This window comes from Urocitellus parryii, chromosome 11, assembly GCF_045843805.1.
Source record: "Urocitellus parryii isolate mUroPar1 chromosome 11, mUroPar1.hap1, whole genome shotgun sequence".
In the NCBI taxonomy this organism is placed as follows: domain Eukaryota; kingdom Metazoa; phylum Chordata; class Mammalia; order Rodentia; family Sciuridae; genus Urocitellus; species Urocitellus parryii.
The window spans coordinates 13,282,677-13,299,739 of NC_135541.1; the positions used below are offsets into that span (position 1 = coordinate 13,282,677).

At 62.6% G+C, this 17,063-nt stretch overlaps 1 protein-coding gene across 9 annotated transcripts in view; it reads right to left on the reverse strand.

The window, feature by feature from the left end:
• Hspg2 (heparan sulfate proteoglycan 2) overlaps positions 1-17,063 on the reverse strand; it is an 89,439-nt gene that overhangs the window by 9,377 nt on the left and 62,999 nt on the right. For all 9 annotated transcript variants that reach the window (XM_077803628.1, XM_026403570.2, XM_026403573.2 and 6 more), the window contains 33 exons: positions 16,239-16,364; positions 15,957-16,109; positions 15,740-15,882; positions 15,353-15,488; positions 15,124-15,278; positions 14,759-14,909; positions 13,916-14,061; positions 13,694-13,829; positions 13,134-13,285; positions 12,847-12,982; positions 12,602-12,753; positions 11,974-12,109; positions 11,639-11,790; positions 10,783-10,921; positions 10,533-10,684; positions 9,728-9,863; positions 9,476-9,627; positions 9,141-9,279; positions 8,343-8,494; positions 8,010-8,157; positions 6,757-6,902; positions 6,214-6,355; positions 5,560-5,711; positions 5,052-5,193; positions 4,799-4,939; positions 4,409-4,543; positions 4,061-4,242; positions 3,546-3,741; positions 3,189-3,368; positions 2,678-2,938; positions 1,371-1,575; positions 594-691; positions 24-290 (listed from right to left, as the gene is read on the reverse strand). In XM_077803628.1, coding sequence (XP_077659754.1) covers positions 24-290; positions 594-691; positions 1,371-1,575; positions 2,678-2,938; positions 3,189-3,368; positions 3,546-3,741; positions 4,061-4,242; positions 4,409-4,543; positions 4,799-4,939; positions 5,052-5,193; positions 5,560-5,711; positions 6,214-6,355; positions 6,757-6,902; positions 8,010-8,157; positions 8,343-8,494; positions 9,141-9,279; positions 9,476-9,627; positions 9,728-9,863; positions 10,533-10,684; positions 10,783-10,921; positions 11,639-11,790; positions 11,974-12,109; positions 12,602-12,753; positions 12,847-12,982; positions 13,134-13,285; positions 13,694-13,829; positions 13,916-14,061; positions 14,759-14,909; positions 15,124-15,278; positions 15,353-15,488; positions 15,740-15,882; positions 15,957-16,109; positions 16,239-16,364 — 5,139 coding nt within the window. The remainder of the gene's footprint in view (positions 1-23; positions 291-593; positions 692-1,370; positions 1,576-2,677; positions 2,939-3,188; positions 3,369-3,545; positions 3,742-4,060; positions 4,243-4,408; positions 4,544-4,798; positions 4,940-5,051; positions 5,194-5,559; positions 5,712-6,213; positions 6,356-6,756; positions 6,903-8,009; positions 8,158-8,342; positions 8,495-9,140; positions 9,280-9,475; positions 9,628-9,727; positions 9,864-10,532; positions 10,685-10,782; positions 10,922-11,638; positions 11,791-11,973; positions 12,110-12,601; positions 12,754-12,846; positions 12,983-13,133; positions 13,286-13,693; positions 13,830-13,915; positions 14,062-14,758; positions 14,910-15,123; positions 15,279-15,352; positions 15,489-15,739; positions 15,883-15,956; positions 16,110-16,238; positions 16,365-17,063) is intronic.

Genomic DNA, 17,063 nt, shown 5'->3' on the forward strand with positions numbered 1-17,063 from the left:
CCAAGGACCCTGCTGGTGCTCACCTTGCACAAGCAGCAGCACATGGGACTGGGTGGTGCCGGCCGCGTTGGTGGCGGTGCAGCGGTACTGTCCTGCGTCGGCCAGCTCCACGTGGGCGATCCTGATGACATTTCCACTCTGCACGATGCCAGGCCGCAGGTGTCCTCCAACTTTGCTCCACGTCACCTGAGGCTTGGGGTCACCCAGTGCCAGGCACTCAAACTCAACGGCATGGCCGACCACCACGGTCTGCACAGTGGTGCGGATGTTGATGAGCACTGAGGGCAGCGCTGGGGAGCAGGAGGCAGAGGTCAGCTGGCCGGGGAGGCCACAGACTGCCCCGCAACAGGAGAGCCTGGCCCTGGCCATTCCTCCCTCTCAGCGTGTGCTTTCCCCCATTCCATGACGCGGCCCTGTGAGTGTGTGTGTTACTATCCTGTGGCCACTGTTTGTTGCCTGAGCACCAGCCACTATGCCCATCCCGCCCTCCTTCCTCCCTTGCAATCTGAACAAGGCCCCCTATGCCATGCTGGCCTCCAGCAAGCAGTTCCCATGATTTACTTCATCCTTTCACATGAAGGGGACTTCCCTACCTTGGACAACCAGCTGGGCACTGGCCTGGGCCTGTCCCCAAGGCCCATGGGCCTGGCAAACGTATGTCCCTTGGCAGCTCTGGTCTAGGTTGTGGATTCTGTAAGGAAAAAGGATTGAGGGAGTCACACCCATTGAGGATGCTCTGCGATCATGGAGAGTTCAGGGCTCACCCTGATAGGAAGCCAGGGCCGGCTGCCAGCCCCGCTGTGAGCACTAGAGGTGGGCCGGTGGGGCACCACCCCCACTGTAGACAAAGGCCTTCTGCCCTCGGTCATGGGTCCATGCCTGGCCCCAGAGCTGTTCTCCTTCGTCCACTAATACCAGCGCAGCTGGGCACGGTGGCACACGCCTGTCATCCCAGTGGCTCAGGAGCTGAAGCAGGAGGATCACTGAGTTCAAAGCCAGCCTCAGCAAAAAAGCAAGGCGCTTAGCAACTCAGTGAGATCCTGTCTCTAAATAAAATACCATACAGGGCGGGGGATGGGGCTCAGTGGTCGAGTGCCCCTGAGTTCAATCCTCGGTACCTACCCTCCTAAAAAAACAGACAAACCACAAGTGCAGACATGGGCCACTGCTACTGGGGGTCTCCCAAACGCCAAGCGAGGGCCAGGTGCTGGAGAGGACGCGTTTCCCTCTTCTACAACTCACTCTTGGGCTGAGAACACTGAGGCTCAGAAAGGTAAAGTGACTTGCGCAAGGACATTGCTTTGGGTTGAGGGCCCAGCTGAGTCTTGGGCTGGGGGGTCTGAGCCCCTCCCTGACCCCCCAGCACTCACCGGAGCACCCCATCCTGCACACTGTGGCCAGGCGGCAGCTGGCCCCCTTCCTTGAACCAACGAAGCTGGGTGCCCGCGTCGCCGGGCACGGCACAGTGGAACTCAACACTGGCCCCGATGCTCTTGGTCTCCAGCTGAGGGGTGACCTGCACGGTGGGCGTGGATCCTGCCAGGACATGGGTGGCAAGCTGAGAGCCTGAGGGACCTGGAGAGAGAGGTGCACGGTTCTGTGGGTCTCTCTGTGTGGGGGGCAGGTGTCTGGCCCTAGGGCGGGAAGGGCAGCCCCAGGAAAGAGCGAAAGGAGTCTGACATCTTTTTTTTTTTTTTGTACCAGGGATTGAACCCAGAGGCACTTAACCACTGAGCCACACCCCAGACCTTTGAACTTTTTATTATTTACTTTTTTGTGGTGTTGGGGATCAAACCCAAGGCCTTGGGCAGCGAGGCAAGCACTTTACCAACTGAGCTATATCCCCAGCCCTCATTTTTTATTTTGAGAGAGGGTCTCACTGAGTTGCTTAGGGCCTTGCTAAATTGCTGAGGCTGGCCTTGAACTCCCAAACCTCCTGCCTCAGGATCCCAAGCCACTGCGCCTGGCTAGGAGTCAGACGTCTTAAGGAAGGATGACAAAGACTGTTCCGGCTGTAGCTCAAAATAAGAGATCAGGGACGTGCCACGGTGAAGACCTGGGTGTGTGCGATGGGCGGGTGTGGAAGCATTGCCTGCATTTCCTAAGGGCCCCAGGAGCCGTGGGCAGCTGGTGCCTCTCTAACTGCCTCCTGTCCACCTTACCATCTGTCTCTTACCAACTGACCAGAGAGAGGGCCTGTCTGAGACTATAGTCCAGGCCCTGGGCTATTGGGCTTCGTGCCCTGCTGTTTCTAGAAGTCCGGGCCCAGAAGCCCTCGCCTGGCTTTGCAGGACTGGGCCTCACACTGTTGCCCCCGTCAAGCATGTTCCCAGTCTGCCTGGGCCCTGTGGTGGGCAAACCCAGGGCAGCTGAGATGAGTGGGTCCAGGTCCTGCCCTGAGCACCTGGCGTCTGGCAGTGAGCGGCTGGGGAATTGGCACACACGGTAGCTTCCCCTGCCAGGGCAGTGCCAAGGGAGGGAGGTGGTGATGGAGGCGGGCGGGGCTGAGAACACAGGGCACTTTCTGGAGCGGGCAAGCCCGCGTGCGCCCCGGAGAACAGGGCGAGAGCAGGGGAGAGCAGGGCGCTGTGGTGGGGGAAAGGAGGGAGGCCTTGGTACCCCATGTGCCCAGAGGCAAGCTGGCTCCTTTCCGTCCACCCGGAGCCCCGCTGCTTACCTTGGACAAGCACCTGGGCAAAGGCCTCTGCTGAGCCCACCCTGTTAGCGACCTGGCAGCGGTAGCGGCCAGAGTCCTCAGGGCCTGTGGCCTCAAACTGCAGCAGCTCGTTCCTGGCAGCTGCCCTCTGGGGGAGGGTGCCGTCCACGCGGCTCCACTGGAAGCTGAGCGGGGGCGTGCCGTGGGCCAGGCACTGGAGGCGCACCGTCTCCCCTGCCCGCACAGACGCGTGCTCCGGGACGACAGTGGCATACGGTGGGCCTGGAGTCAGGGGACACAGAGGTGGGGGGAGGACAGGTCAGGATGGCAGCAGGGAATTGGGCCTGGGTGACAAAAGACCAGGGAAGCCCAGAGGACAGGATGGAGAGCACCGGGGACAGGTGGGGACGTGGATGGCAGCAAGGGCAGTCTCTGGGGTCCTCCAGATGGGAGGGGGTCCTGGGGCTCTGTGGGGGACTTTGTTCCCACACCTTGCACAGGGGAGCCCAAGGGGAGGGGATGAGCGTCTTACTCTCCACGTGCAGCATGATGGTGGCCTCGGCATGCCCCGCAGGGCTGGTGGCATTACAGATGTACTGGCCCGAGTCTTGCTGGGCCACCCGGGGGATGACCAGTGTGTCGCCTTCCAGCCGGTGCTGCCAGGGCAGGGGGGAGCGCAGCTTGGACCAGTGGATGGTGGGCGTGGGGCTGCCTGTGGGGTAGAGCGGAAGATGGCCTTGGTTGGACTGGTGGAGGGTGACTTGTCCTCCACGGAGCCACTAAGTGGGTGCTTCCTGGCCACAACGTCATCTTCAGATCCCACGTGTCTACAACCCAGGCCCTAGGGCACCTCTGCTGTGCCAGCCCCGTGGGCCACCCCTGGCCGCACCTGTGGCTGAGCAGCGCAGTGTGGCCGTGTGCCCAGCTTCCAAGGTCAGCTCAGCTGCTTCAACTTGGACCTGGGGGGCCCCCGGGGCTGCAGTGCCCGAGTCCACGATCACCTCCACATGCTTCTGTGCTGTGCCCAGGGCATTCTGGGCGAGGCACACGTAGGTGCCCGCGTCAGAGGGTTTTACGGCTGCAATCTAGAGGAAAGCAAGGAGGTGGTGCGGGGGCTTTGAGCTGGGGCCCCCGCTTTTAGTTCCTCTGCCTGGCTACTGAGGGCCACAAGTCCATCCGTCCACCCACGCGGCCATCATCCACCCCTTCATCAGCCCGCCATCCTCCATCCCTGCTTTTCCTCTTTCCCCGTCCCTCTCCTCCCCCATCGCCTGTCTACCCACCACCCACCTATGGCCTCCCTGCTTCCCTCTCCACCTGCTCCACCCTCCTGCCCCTCCTCCAGGCAGCTGCTCTGGGCCAGGTCCTGGACGGGAGGCCAAGACGGAACAGCCCCGACCTCACCTTCAGCACCGTGTGGCTGTCCACCAGCCCATAGGTCCGAGGCTCCAACTTGGCAGGAGTGCCCACCCGGGTCCAGCGGGCAGAGGAGCGGGGCTCCCCGGTGCTGATGCACTCCAGGATGACGTCCTTCCCCACCTTCACCCGCACGGGTCCCTCGGGGAGCACGGACACCGTGGGCGGCCCTGCCCAGAGGAAGGACCGTCGCTGACCCACAGCAGGACTGGGCCGATGTGCAGGTCCCAGTCCCCACTGGGTAACGCTGGGTGAGCACCAGTGTCCCCTCCACTCTGGTGCTCAGAGAGGGAGGAGGGCCAACAGGGAGCCAGACGCTGGGCCGCGCCCCCTCACCGTGCACGCTGAGATTCACCACACTCTGGGCCACGCCGTAGGCGTTGGAGGCCACGCAGCGGTAGGACCCGTGGTTGCTGGGTCGGCTGCCCACGATGGTGACGGTAGAGCCGTCGGCGCTGATGTGGACATTGTCTGTGGGTGGTGTTGACGGAGGAGGCCAGTGAGGTTCTCCTCCTGCCTTGGCACTGCCAGCTGCTGTCCCTCTGCCCCATGTCCCCAACCTCTCAGGCCTGGGTATGTGACACAGAGTCCCAGATGGCAGAAGATAGAAGTCCTTGGAGACTCACTACAGACCACACGTGGACGTGGTGTGGGCGTGGTCTTCTGCCCCTGCCCTCTCACCCGGGCCCTCCAGCCTGCCCGCAGCCCAGCTGCCCCGGCGCTCACCCTCCGGCTGCTGGTTCCGGGTCTTCCACTCCAGGCTGATGGGGGCCGCCCCCTCGTGGATGAGGCACTTAAAGCTGGCGTCCTGGCCCTGCTGCACGGTGCTGCTGGGTGGGTCGATGGAGATGACGGGGCTCCGGAGACCTGAGCCCGGGGGGGGCAAAGGGCCGGGCTCAGCGGCGGGACTGACTTGACAGGGACGCCCCACCTCAGCTCCAGGGTCTTCCCCCCTTGCCGCAGCATCCCCCACACTCACGGTAGGAAGACCCCGCACTGGGGACGGCTGTGACCATGAAGGAGGCCTCCTGCTCAGGACCTGCGCTGCCGGCCACTCGGCACACGTACTCTCCCGAGTCCGCCGGGGAGAAGTGGTGGATCCGCAGCTGGGAGCCGTGGGTCTGTCAGCGGGAGGAGGGGAGGAGAGGGGACCCATCAGGCCAGGTGGCTTGAGAAAGGGGCCATTGCCAGCACAGGTCTTCCTGAGGACCTCAGGAGCTCGGGTGCCAGCTGAGCTCAGGGCTGAGCAAAGCTTCATTCCCAGAACCCCAGGGGCCAAGGGGCTCACTCCACAGAGGGGACAACTGAGGCTCAAGGGACGAGCAGCTGCAGGGCTGGGAGAAAAGTCCAGGTCCCTCGGGAATTCTTCCCTGACAGGCATTTGGTCGCCCTGGTCCCCTAGCAGGGGGTTGGCATGAGGTTTAGGAGCAGAAGAAAAATGCAGGGTGGATCTTCCTGCACTAGGTCCCCCCAGCCGGGCCCCATACCTGGTGCCGGGCGGGCAGGCTGCCCCCTCGCTTGTGCCACGTGACCTGGGCATGGGCCTGTCCGGGCACCACGCAGTTCAGATCCAGGGTCTGTCCCTCGGCCACGTGTGAGGAAGAGGCCTCGATGTACATGGGCTGGGCCAGTCCCGGGGCTGTGGGGACAGGGCGGGGGAGAGGCAGGCTCCTGGGGTAAAGCCGGGACCTATGGTGGTGGCACAAGGCCACTGGTCTCCTGGAGGTGCTGAGGCTTGCCAGTGAGTGACAGAGCTGAGCCGCATTGACCTGAGGAGGTCCCCCTTCCCTGGGGACTTATGAGCTGAGCCAGGGCTCACTCCCGCTGGTTAAGGGGAGGGGCTGGCGGACGGCCAGGGCCCAGGGACACAGCAGCAGCTGTGGAACTTCACCAGTCACATCTGGAAACACCTGGCTGGGCTTGGTCTTCAGCCATAGAAAACCCCATGATCCAGGTGACAGTAAGAGCCCTGAGGGGACTGGGGTGTAGCTCCCTGGTAGAGCGCTCGCCTCAGGCGTGAAGCCCTGGTTTGATCCCCAGAAGCAATGACCAAAAAAGAGTCCTGAGGTGAGATCAGGAGCAAAACCAGGATGGGCCCCGAGCCCGGGCCTCACCATCGCCCACTGCTGCTTGTCACTCACCAGGAATAGGGCCTGGGCTGGAAGCCTCAACCGTGACCAGGACAGAAGCCTCCAGGGTCCCCGAGCTGCCTGTCACTTGGCATGAGTACTCCCCAGAGTCGGCAGGAGACACGTGGTTCAGCCTCAGTAAGTGGCCGTGGACCTGGCCAACGTGGGGTGAAAGTGCACGGAAGAGCTGGGAATGGTGGCCCAGGCCTCCCATTGCCATACCCTCTTGTCCCTGTGTCCCCTGGCTGCCATGCAGGCTGCCTCTGACTGAAGGTGACTCCCTTTGACTTTAGTGTGGCATTTAGGTTTCTGAGGACACTCTTTCTGGCAGGAGGAAGTAAGAATCAAGAGTAGGTAGCGTCCTTTTGTAAGGTGCACCAAGGTGCAGGGTGGAGGTGGTGGCCGGGTCACTCCCAGCCTCTTCTCAACCCCCGACTCCAGCCATCTGTCACCCAGCCCTGAAATCCCCATGGCTGGGGCTGCTTTCCTTCCGGGTCCGGTTTGGGAAGGACCACTGGGGAGGGTGGCGCATCCTGCTTTTCCCAGATTTCATACCTGGTGCCGGGCGGGCAGGCTGCCCCCACGCCTGTGCCATGTGACCTGGGCATGGGCCTGCCCGGGCACCACGCAGTTCAGATCCAGGGTCTGTCCCTCGGCCACTTGAGAGGAAGAGGTCTCTATGCGAATGGGTGGGGTGCCTCCTGGGAGAGGGGTAGAGCAAGGGGTCAGTGAGCAGGGGCTCCCACCCCTGGGTCCTTAACCCCTCTCCTGGGTGCCCTGATGTGTAGATCAGAGGCCACCTGCAGAGTGGCTTTTCTACTTTCCCACTACATTTGGGCCTGGAGTACGTGGCCTAGCCACCCTGGGGATGGGTGAGCCTGGGGATAAAGGTACCACTTTCAGGCCTCACTCCCAGCTCCCAGGACCACGAGGGTCAGGGATAAAGCCAGGAGCCCCCACATAGATCACTAACAGTTCCCAAACTCCAGGAGTGTGTCGTAAGAACATAGACCCCGGGGCCAGCCTGCTGGGTCAAGCTCCTGTTCAGACACAAGGATCTTTAGAGAGCTGCTTCCCCTCGGTCTCAGCTTCCCATCTGTATGTGGAGAAAACACTTGTGCCCACCTCAGAGGGCTACGGGGAGGATGGGATAGTTACTGTGCGTCAGTCCACCAGGGCCAGCAGACAGCGAGCCGCCCACTCAGCCGTGCACGCCCGGTCACGATTTCCGCTACTATGAGGGCCCCTGGGCTATTAATTACTGTATACTTTCCTTTCAATTGACTCACTCTAAAAACCTTCATTACTTAGCCCCATTACAGGCACTGATTTCCATGAAGTCATGACAGGTTTGATGTGTCACATTTTTTCCTAATGTACCGCTCCCATGTCTATCGGATCACCCGCAAAGTCACCCAGGGCTACCCCAGAGGCACAGGTCCAGGCGTTAGGGGACTCCCTGGATGATTAATAGTTAGAGAGTAGAGGGCAAGAGCTGTGCCACCCCCTTCACAATTGGGAACAGTGACATGTGAAAAGGCAAAGTCCCTTGGGTGACATCTTCAAGTAGGGACAGAGGAGCTGGGACTCAGGCCAACTGATGCCAGCTCCAAACCCTGTGCTCTCAGGTCCTTGACATGGATGGGCCCTCCCCCAGCCTCAGTCTGGCCCCTTGTCCTGGACCGCGGGAGTGGGCAGGAGGCAGGAGTCTGGGAGCGGAGGGCCGCTGGTCTTCAGATGCCCCCCTTTGCTGTTCCCCTCTCCCCCCCACCCTCTTCCAGGCTCCCAGGCCCCTCAGGCACCCTCACCAGGGACGTGGCCAGCACTAGATCCAGAGGCTTGGATGGTGACCAGGACTGAGGCCTCTTGGGTGCCAGAGCTGCCCAGCACACGGCACACATACTCGCCCGAGTCAACAGGGGACACCTGGCGCAGCCGGAGCCTGGAGCCGTAGGCCTGGGCAGGGCAGGACAGAGAGAAGGACCACCGGCGTCAGAGGCCAATCTGGAATCCTTGGAGGCCTCTAGCCCAGGTGGACGTGGCACCCCCTGGGGCTCCCAGGCCTCTCTCTCGGGCAGAGTTACCAGGACCCAGCCTGTGGTCAGCCAACAGCCCTCCCACCATTTCCTGCCGACCCCTACCTGATGGTGAGTGGGCAGGCTGCCCCCACGCTTATGCCACGTGACCTGGGCGTGGGCCTGCCCAGGGACCACACAGTTCAGCTCCAGGGTCTGCCCTTCGGCCACATGTGAGGACGACGACTCAATCCTGATGGGCACAGCACTGCCAGAGACTGGGGACATAGGAGCAGAGGTCAGGGCTTGGCCAAGGTCAGATCTGAGAAGAGGTTGTGGGATCCGTGGCCCCGGGAGGGTCGCAGTTCACACTAAGGACTCCCCGTGCGCCAGCACTGTCCCCAGCCCTTATCCGTATTAACTCATTTAACGCTCACAAAGTCACGTGCTAAGAGTGGCACTAGTCACATGTGGCTATTGAACACTTGAAAGGTTAGAAAAAGAAATTTTTTTTTTTATAATGCTGGGGATTAAACCCAGAGCCTTATGCATGCTAGGCCAGCACTCTACCACTGCGCTATGTCCCTGGCCCCTTTTCAAGTTTTATTTAAGTTCTCGTTGGGTTGCCCAGGCTGGCCTTGAATTTGCAATCCTCCTGCCTCAGCCTCCCAGGTAGCTCGGGTTACAGGTGTGCACCACTGAGGTTGGAATGATCCATGTCCCCAGTTACCTGGCCCGGAGACTGAGACAGAGCGGGAAGAGTAACTCCCTCCGTTCAGGAGTCATGCACCTGGTGATCTGACGCAGGCACCTTGGTGCAGAACCCTACACGGACCACTACCCAGGTCTGAGGACTAATCACAGGGGACGCTGTCACTGGGTCCCACCATCTCTCTCCTGGGATGAGGTTTTCATCAGACTCACCAGAAGGGATGCTGGGGCCAGGGGCGACCGAGACCATGATGGAGGCCTCCTGGGCTTCGATGTTGTTGTTGGCTCGGCACACGTACTCGCCAGAGTCGGCCACGGTCATTTGGTGCAACCGCAGGCGGGAGCCGTGGGCCTGGGGAGGAGACAGGGGAGAGCTGAGGAGCCCGTGGTCACGGCTGGCTCGGGCTTCCCTCATGAGGCTGCCTCCGTCTACCCTGGGCCCAGGACGCGAAAGTGTCCAGGGCCTAGAAGAAGAAGCCCCTGGGCGGTCCCTGTGGTGCCACCGCAGGGGACCAGGGCTCCACCTCCACCTCCGGGGCCTCGTCTACCTGGTGTCTGGAGGGCAGGCTGCCCCCACGCTTGTACCACGTGATGGTGGCCTGGGTCTGCCCAGCCACCACGCAGTTCAGATCCAAGGTGTCTCCTTCCACCACCGAGGGGGACGAGGACTCGATCCTGATTGGCGGGGAGACACTGGGCACTGGGGACAGAGTGGGGAGGACGACACCAAGTCAGACAGGACCGACGGGGCTGGGGACCTCTGCGCCACGGGCCCAGGCCCCTGCCCCCCACGTCCTCACCGTGGGAGGAGCCGCTGCCCTGGATGGTGACGATGAGCGAGGTCTCCCGGGAACCAGCCCCGTTGCTGACGTGGCACACGTACTCGCCAGAGTCGGCGGGAGTCACCTGAGGGATCCGCAGCCGGGAGCCCACGATCTGCAGGGAGCAGGTGACAGTGGGTGGGGATTCTCATCACAGGGGATGCTGTCACCTGGGTCCCAGGTGTCTCAGGCCTGGGGGATGGCAGCTCTCGTGTCTGTACTGTTCTCCTCGTCACCTCTCCGGAAGGCCTGCGGAGGCCCCAGCAGAGGTGCCCAAGCTGTCACACGTGTCGTCATTCAGCATGTCTGCCTCCCTTTATTTATTTTATTTAAATTTTGTTGTTGTTGTTGTTGGTACCAGAGATTGAACTCAGGGTCCCTAACCACTGAGCAACATCCCCACCATTTGAATTTATTTTTAAAAATTTTAAGACTGGCCTCTAACTTGGGGTCCTCCTGCCTCAGCCTCCTGAGTCACTGGAATTATAGGCATGTGGGCATGTGGGCCTGGCCTGTTCCCTTTAGGCAATGAGCAGAGAGTTGTTTTATTCTACTGGGATCTGTGGTGCCAGGTCAGGGCTTGGCCTGCAGCGGCCTCTCAGGGAGGCTCAGTGGGTGAGCAGACCCACTGAGTTGGCAGGATGCACTTCTGTGTCTCAGAGGACTGCGCCATCGCAGACGCTCTCTGTTTGTTGAATAACTAGATGAGCACAGAGGGGTACCGAGAGCCTGCCTCCCTGGCCCTCCCACCAAGGCAGTGTCCTTCCTGCCGCTGGCTCCGAACCTGGTGCCGGCTGGGTAGGCTGCCTCCGCGTTTGTACCAGGTGATGGTGTGGGGAGCTTGGCTGGCGACCAGGCAGTTGAGGTCCAGCATGTGACCATTGGCTAGCGAGGCCGAGGATGACTCGATTCGCACGGGGTACACCACACCCTGGGCTGGGAGGACAGGTGCAGGGCAGGGTGTGGGAGATGCTGAGGAGGCGATGGGCCCCTAGCAAGCCCCCACTGTTTGCCATGATCTCTAAGACACTTACGGTGGGAGGGGCTGGGGCGCTGCTGGATGGTGACAAGGACTGAGGCTTCCTGGGTGCCCGAGCCACTGACCACACGGCACACGTACTCCCCAGAGTCGGCTGGGGTCATCTGGGGCAGCCGCAGCCTGGAGCCATGCACCTGGGAGGAGGGGTAGGGCAGAGGCGGCGGGCTCAGAGCCTGGTCCAGGGCTTGTGGCCAGGCTCCCGTTTCCTTCCCTGGACTCCCTCATGGCCCAGCCAGGGAGAGGCACCACTGATGATGGGCACTGGGGACAGAGGGCCAAGGACAACACATTCCTGCCCCAGAGGTGGCACAGGGTCTAACCTGCCACCTCGCCCACGTCAGCGACTGCAGACACTTGGCACCAGGGGGACGTGGGGAACAGCATTTGCTGACATGCTCGGGGTCGGGGAAGCACAGCGTGAGCTCATTTGGCCGATAGGACATTAAAGATCAGAGAAGTCAAGAGACTGGCCTGAGTCACCCGGCAGACAAGCAGCCGAGCAGTAATGAACCTGAACGTGCCTGAATTCAAAAACCATGAGCCCCTGGGGCTCAGTGGTAGAGCGCTGGCCTAGCACGTGTGAGGCACTGGGTATGATCCTCAGCACCACATACAAATAAAAAATAAGAATACTGTGTCCACTTAAAACCAAAAAAAAAAAAAAAGAAACTGTGATCCTGTGTTTTTTGCTGTAGTGCTGGGGGTGGAACCCAGGGCCTCACTCGTGCTAGGCAAGTGCTCTGCCCTGAGCCGCAGCCCGATCCTGAGCCGCAGCCCGATCCTGAGCCTCTGCTCTTTGTCCTGCAGTTAGGAGCACCTTCCAGAACCCTCCTCCATCCCCCATCTCCTACCTGGTGTCGGGAGGGCAGGCTGCCCCCGCGCTTGTGCCACGTGACCTGGGCGTGGGCCTGCCCAGTCACCAGGCAGTTCAGATCCAGGGTCTGCCCTTCGGCCACGTGGGAGGACGATGACTCGATTCGTACCGGCGGGGTGACCCCGAGTGCTGGTGACAGAGGATAGAGGGTCAGCCCCCGGCAGGAGGTGAGAAGAGATGGCGTGAGTGGGGACAGGGGCCACTAGTTTCTTGGGAGGTGTGGACTGAGGCTTTTGGCCTGATCCTGCACAGCTAGGACAGGGAGTCCCCTGGGTGGGCCCCCAGCCCTGTCCCCCCACCAGTGCCACTCACCAGGCACGGAGCTCTCAGGCTCAATGGTGACCAGGACGGAGGTCTCCAGGGGCACCGAGCCGCCCACCACTCTGCACATGTACTCGCCGGAGTCAGCAGGTGACACCTGGTTCAGCCTTAGCAGTGAGCCGTGGGCCTGTTGGGAGTGCGGGGTGAGGTCAGGGGGCGCCCCTGGAGAACTGGGGGCAGGTGAGCACCCCGCCGAGCCCATGCCCAGGTGGAGCGGCCACGCCGAGAATCCTGAGTGGACGCCTCCTTCCCGCTTAGAGGCCTCCTGTCCTCGGGGGACCCCAAATTCTAAAATACAGTGTGGCCACAGGCCAAGGCACTGAGGTGGGAGCGGTCTCTCGGGGCACTTCTACGCACTGGACCCTGAGAGCTCCGCAATTGAACTTGATCCTTGGGGTAAGTGCCACCATCACCATGTTACAGATGCTAGAACTAAGGCACTGAGAAACGAGCACCCGCCTAAGGTCACAGTGGTGGACCGGGACTCACGCGTGGGCTGGTGGGGCCTCGACTCTGGGTTCTAACCCTGCACAAGGTTAGAGGGGGGCCAGGGCCTCCAGTCCTCCTCAGCACCCGGTGCTACCCTCTTCTCAGCCCTTCTAGCCTCCTGGTCCTTTACCTGGTGCCGGGCGGGCAGGCTGCCCCCGCGCCTGTGCCATGTGACCTGGGCGTGGGCCTGCCCCGGCACCACGCAGTTCAGATCCAGGGTCTGCCCCTCGGCCACTTGGGAGGAGGACGACTCGATGCGGATGGGCGGGGTGCTGCCGGGGGCTGGGGAAGAGATCCCTGGTCACTCTAGTCCTCTGATGCTGCCCGGGCCTCTCCTCTTTCTGCCTCCCAGCCCGGCCTGGGGGCCCCACTCACGGTAGGCAAAGTTGGCCCCCTGGGTCCCGGTTACTGTGACTGTGATAGAGGCCTCCACGCCATTGCTGGCCCGGCAGACATATTCTCCTGCATCCCCTGGGGAGGCTTGGAAGATGTAGAGGCGGGAGCCACGGACCTGGGCGGCCATGGGAGGGGGCATAAGATGGGGCTTCCAGAGCCCAGAGACCCCCAGCCCTGGGCTAGGAACTGCCAGCCCCCCAGTCCAGGGGCCAGGACCCCACCCCCCACCACCCAAGGCCCCTTCCCATGTGCCAGGAGCTGAGTACCTGGTGGCGGGGCGGGAGGCTCCCCCCTCGCTTGTACCACGTGACCTGGGCATGGGCCTGCCCTGCCACCACACAGTTGAGGTCCAGGGTCTGCCCCTCGGCCACTGAGGGGGATGAGGACTCAATCCTGACGGCCGGGCTGGGTCCTGGGGCTGTGGGGACAGGGTGAGGGTAGCAGATGCTCCCCTGGAGGGCAGGACCTGTGCCACCCGGAGCTGCCTCTGCCTGGGGCCTTGGGGGGTTTGGTGGCCTGGATTTGAAAGGCTCAGCTCAGTAACCGAAACAGAAGAGCAGGCCTTGGGCTGAGCCTGGCGGAGCAGGGAGAGGAGGCAGAGATGAGGAGGGAGCCGAGCTAGGAAAGGAGGAGGCAGGAGCAGAGGCCGAAGCAGTGACAGGCACAGAAAGCTGGGCAGAGCACTCAGGCAAGCGGCCTTCCTGGGCAGGCCCCGAGGCCAGCTCCAGGTGGGCTCCCTCCCCAGCTGGCAGCAGGAGTCACCTGGACCCCATACCCCTGGGTGGCCCTCAGCCCCGTCCAGCATTCAGTGTCATCAGTCACTCACCAGGGACGGAGCCAGCGGGCTCGATGGAGACCAGGACTGAGGCCTCCGAGCGCTCCGAGCCGAGGACCACGCGGCACACGTACTCGCCCGAGTCCACAGGGGACACTTGGTGCAGCCGTAAAAGCGAGCCGTGGGTCTGCATGCAGAGAAGGGTGGGTTGGGAGGAGACCAGCGCAGCCCCGTCCACCCCCTCCGGCAGGCTGGACCTGGGGGCCGTCGTACCTGGTGCCGGGCAGGGAGGCTGCCCCCACGCTTGTGCCACGTCACCTGGGCCTGCTCCGGCACCACGCAGTTCAGATCCAGGGTCTGCCCCTCGGCCACTTGGGAGGAGGAGGACTCGATGCGGATGGGCAGGGTGCTGCCTGGGGCTGGACACGGGGTGGATCAGAGGCCTGGGTGCCTGAGCCTGAGCCTGCAGCCCTGGGCAGAGGGCCATGGCGGAAGACCAGGCCCCGGCTTGGGAGGGCTGACTCGGGGCTTCTCTGCAGATGGAATCACATCTTCTAGCTCCTTCCCTCCCTGTCTCCAGCTTGGGGCTCCAGGCCCATCTACCACTGTGACCTCTTATGACGAGGTGGTAGGAAGCCACCCAGAGATGCGGAGAAGTCACATGACTGTCTTCTCCAGAGCGTTCACCGTGTGACCTAAGTGCTTTCCACTGACACCGTCTCATCTAAACCACACCACCAACTAGTAGGTAATCTAGGAATGGTACCGTCTCCATTTCACAGATGAGGAAACTGAGGTCCCCAAAAGGAAAAGAATCGGTTCAAGGCTGATAAAGAGAGGAGTCAGGACTAGAAGCCAGGATAGCCCAACTCCCAGCTCAGAGTTCTGCCCTGAGGCGCTGATGGCTGCCAACCTTATGCAATGGTACAGTCACCTGTGGTCCAGCCAAGCTGGATCAGCCCTCTGGCCCCGGCCCCTGCTCCCTGAGCAGGCAGTAGAGGGTCAGAGCCTGCCTGAGATGTCCCCTGTCCCGATGCTACTGAAGATCACATCTTCCCTGGAGCATCAGGGAGCCCAGGGCTCAGCCGTCCCCAGCTGGCCGTCCCATCTTCTCACCTAGGGTGTGGTTGGGGCCCGAGTGGGTGCTGTGGGGGACGGAGACCATGATGGAGGCCTCCTTGGGGCCCGACTCTGTCTCCACTCTGCAGACATATTCTCCAGAGTCCGCTGGTGAAACCTGGGGGATCCTCAGCCGGGAGCCGTGCACCTGGGCCAGGTGGGGACAGAGGGGAAGATGGACAAGGATGTGATCACTGCTCCCTGTGGCCTTGGTGGTCCCGCCGTCAAACTCTCGTGGGCTCTGCTCTGAGCCACCCACCCAGGAGCGAGGAGGGAGGAGGGTAGCCTCTACCCGCGCAAAGGCCGGCCCCAGCCAGCGCCCCTGCACCCTGGGAACCCCGCCAGAGCGTGGGGCCTCCTACCTGGGCGTGGGGAGGCAGGCTGCCCCCTCGCTTGTACCATGTAACCTGTGTGTGGGCCACCCCCGCCACCACACAGGTGAGGTCCAGCGGCTGCCCTTCCGTCACAGCGGGCGATGAGGACTCGATCCTGACCGGCAGGGAGCTGGCGCCTGAGGCTGGAACCAGAGGCGGGTCAGCGGACCTCAGGGAGCCACCCGCCCTGCCCTCCCTCGGCCCCCAGGCCCCGCACCTGAGAGGACGACCACCTGAATGCGGGCCTGGGCGCTGCCCGCGGGGCTGGTGGCCACACAGAGGTAGAAGCCAGCGTCGGCAGCCGTGATGGCCGGGATGAGCAGCGTGGCGATGTCCGTGCGCTCGGACCTGGCCTGCCACACAGCCAGGGGCTCAGCCACCCGAAGGCCTGCCTGGCCCGGGCAAGCAGGGAGGACAGGCGGAGGGGCCCCCAGGCTGCGGCAGGCCTGGGGCCAGTATCCAGGCCCAGCCGGGCACCCAGGGAAACGGAACCAGGCCGGGGTGACGGCCCGGGCCCAGGGTCCCAGGAGGGAGTGCAGGGAGCCAGAGGGAAGGAGGTGGTCCCTGGGGGCTCTCGTGGGGGTGGCGGCCTGGGAGATCTCACCTGCGGCGGGAGGCTGCCGCCCTCCTTCCTCCAGGTGATGGTGGCACTGGGCACACCCGCGGCCCTACAGTACAGCCTGACCGTCCGGCCTTCGTGCACCTGGGTCCTCTCAGGGCTCACCTGGACCCTGGGCCCACTGCCCCCTGCAGACAGTGCCCGTGAGGACAGTGCTCGGGCCGCCCACAGCTCCCGGCCGCCCTCAGCCCGGCCGGCTCACCGTGCACCTGAAGCATGGCCCTGGCCACGTGCTGCCCGGCGCTGCTGAGGCCCCGGCACAGGTACTGGGCCTGATCCGAGGCCTCGACGGCTGGCAGGCGCAGGATGCCACCGTGAATTTGTGCCTTCTGAGGGAGCTGGCCACCAGGGCCCCCTAGCGTGGAGGTGTGGAGTCAGTGCTGACTGGCACGGGCCTTGCGCAGGCTCCCAGGGGCCAGTCCTGGCCCTGCCCTCCCACCTGCAGGACCGTCAGGCCCCGAATGTCGCTGCGGCACGGCCTCACCTATCCACTCGAGGGTGGGTGTGGGGCTGCCCGTGGCGCTGCAGCGGAACTCGGCCGTCTGCCCGGGCTGCACCGTGAGCTGTGGCGGGTGGATGGAGACCACGGGAGCAGACGAGGAGCCCGGGGCTGGGGGGAGAAAGACGACGCAGCAGGTTGGGGAACGGAGCTGACCGCAGTCAGAGCCCTGCCACTCTATGCTGCGGCCCTAGGCCTGCGGGGCCAATTGTTCACCCAGTGGCCAGAGGGAGGAAAACACCAATGGGGGCCAGGAGCCATGGTGGCACACGCCTGTGACCCCAGTGACTCAGGAAGTTGAGGCAGAAGGGTCACAAGTTCAAGGCCAGGCTGGGCACGTTAGTGAGACTCTGTCTTAAAATAAGGACTGGGGATGTAGCTCTGCGGTAAACAGCCCTTGGGTTCGGTCCCCAGAACAAAACTGAAACAAAACAACACACACAGACATCTGTATGGACACATCTGTCTCTATGGGACCTTGTTACCTCGATTCGTGAGATCTGCTCATGGGTTCCCTATTGCTTTATAATAAAACCCAATCTTCCTCTGCTCCTCCACATACCGCACACTTTCACCTGCTTGGACCTGAGGGTTCCTTACCCACTCTCCCTCCTGCAGCCCCAGCCAGGTGGGTTTGCTGTTCCTTGGCCACAAGCTCCTGCCTCAGGGCCTTTGCACACGCTGCTCCCTCTGCTCTCTAATTGGCTCTGGGCCTTTCCCTTCAGGCCTGGGCTTAGGCATCACCTGTACAGCAGCCCAGCTGCAGCAGCCCCTGTTCCCTGTGCTCCTTCCCAGTAACCACATGCGATT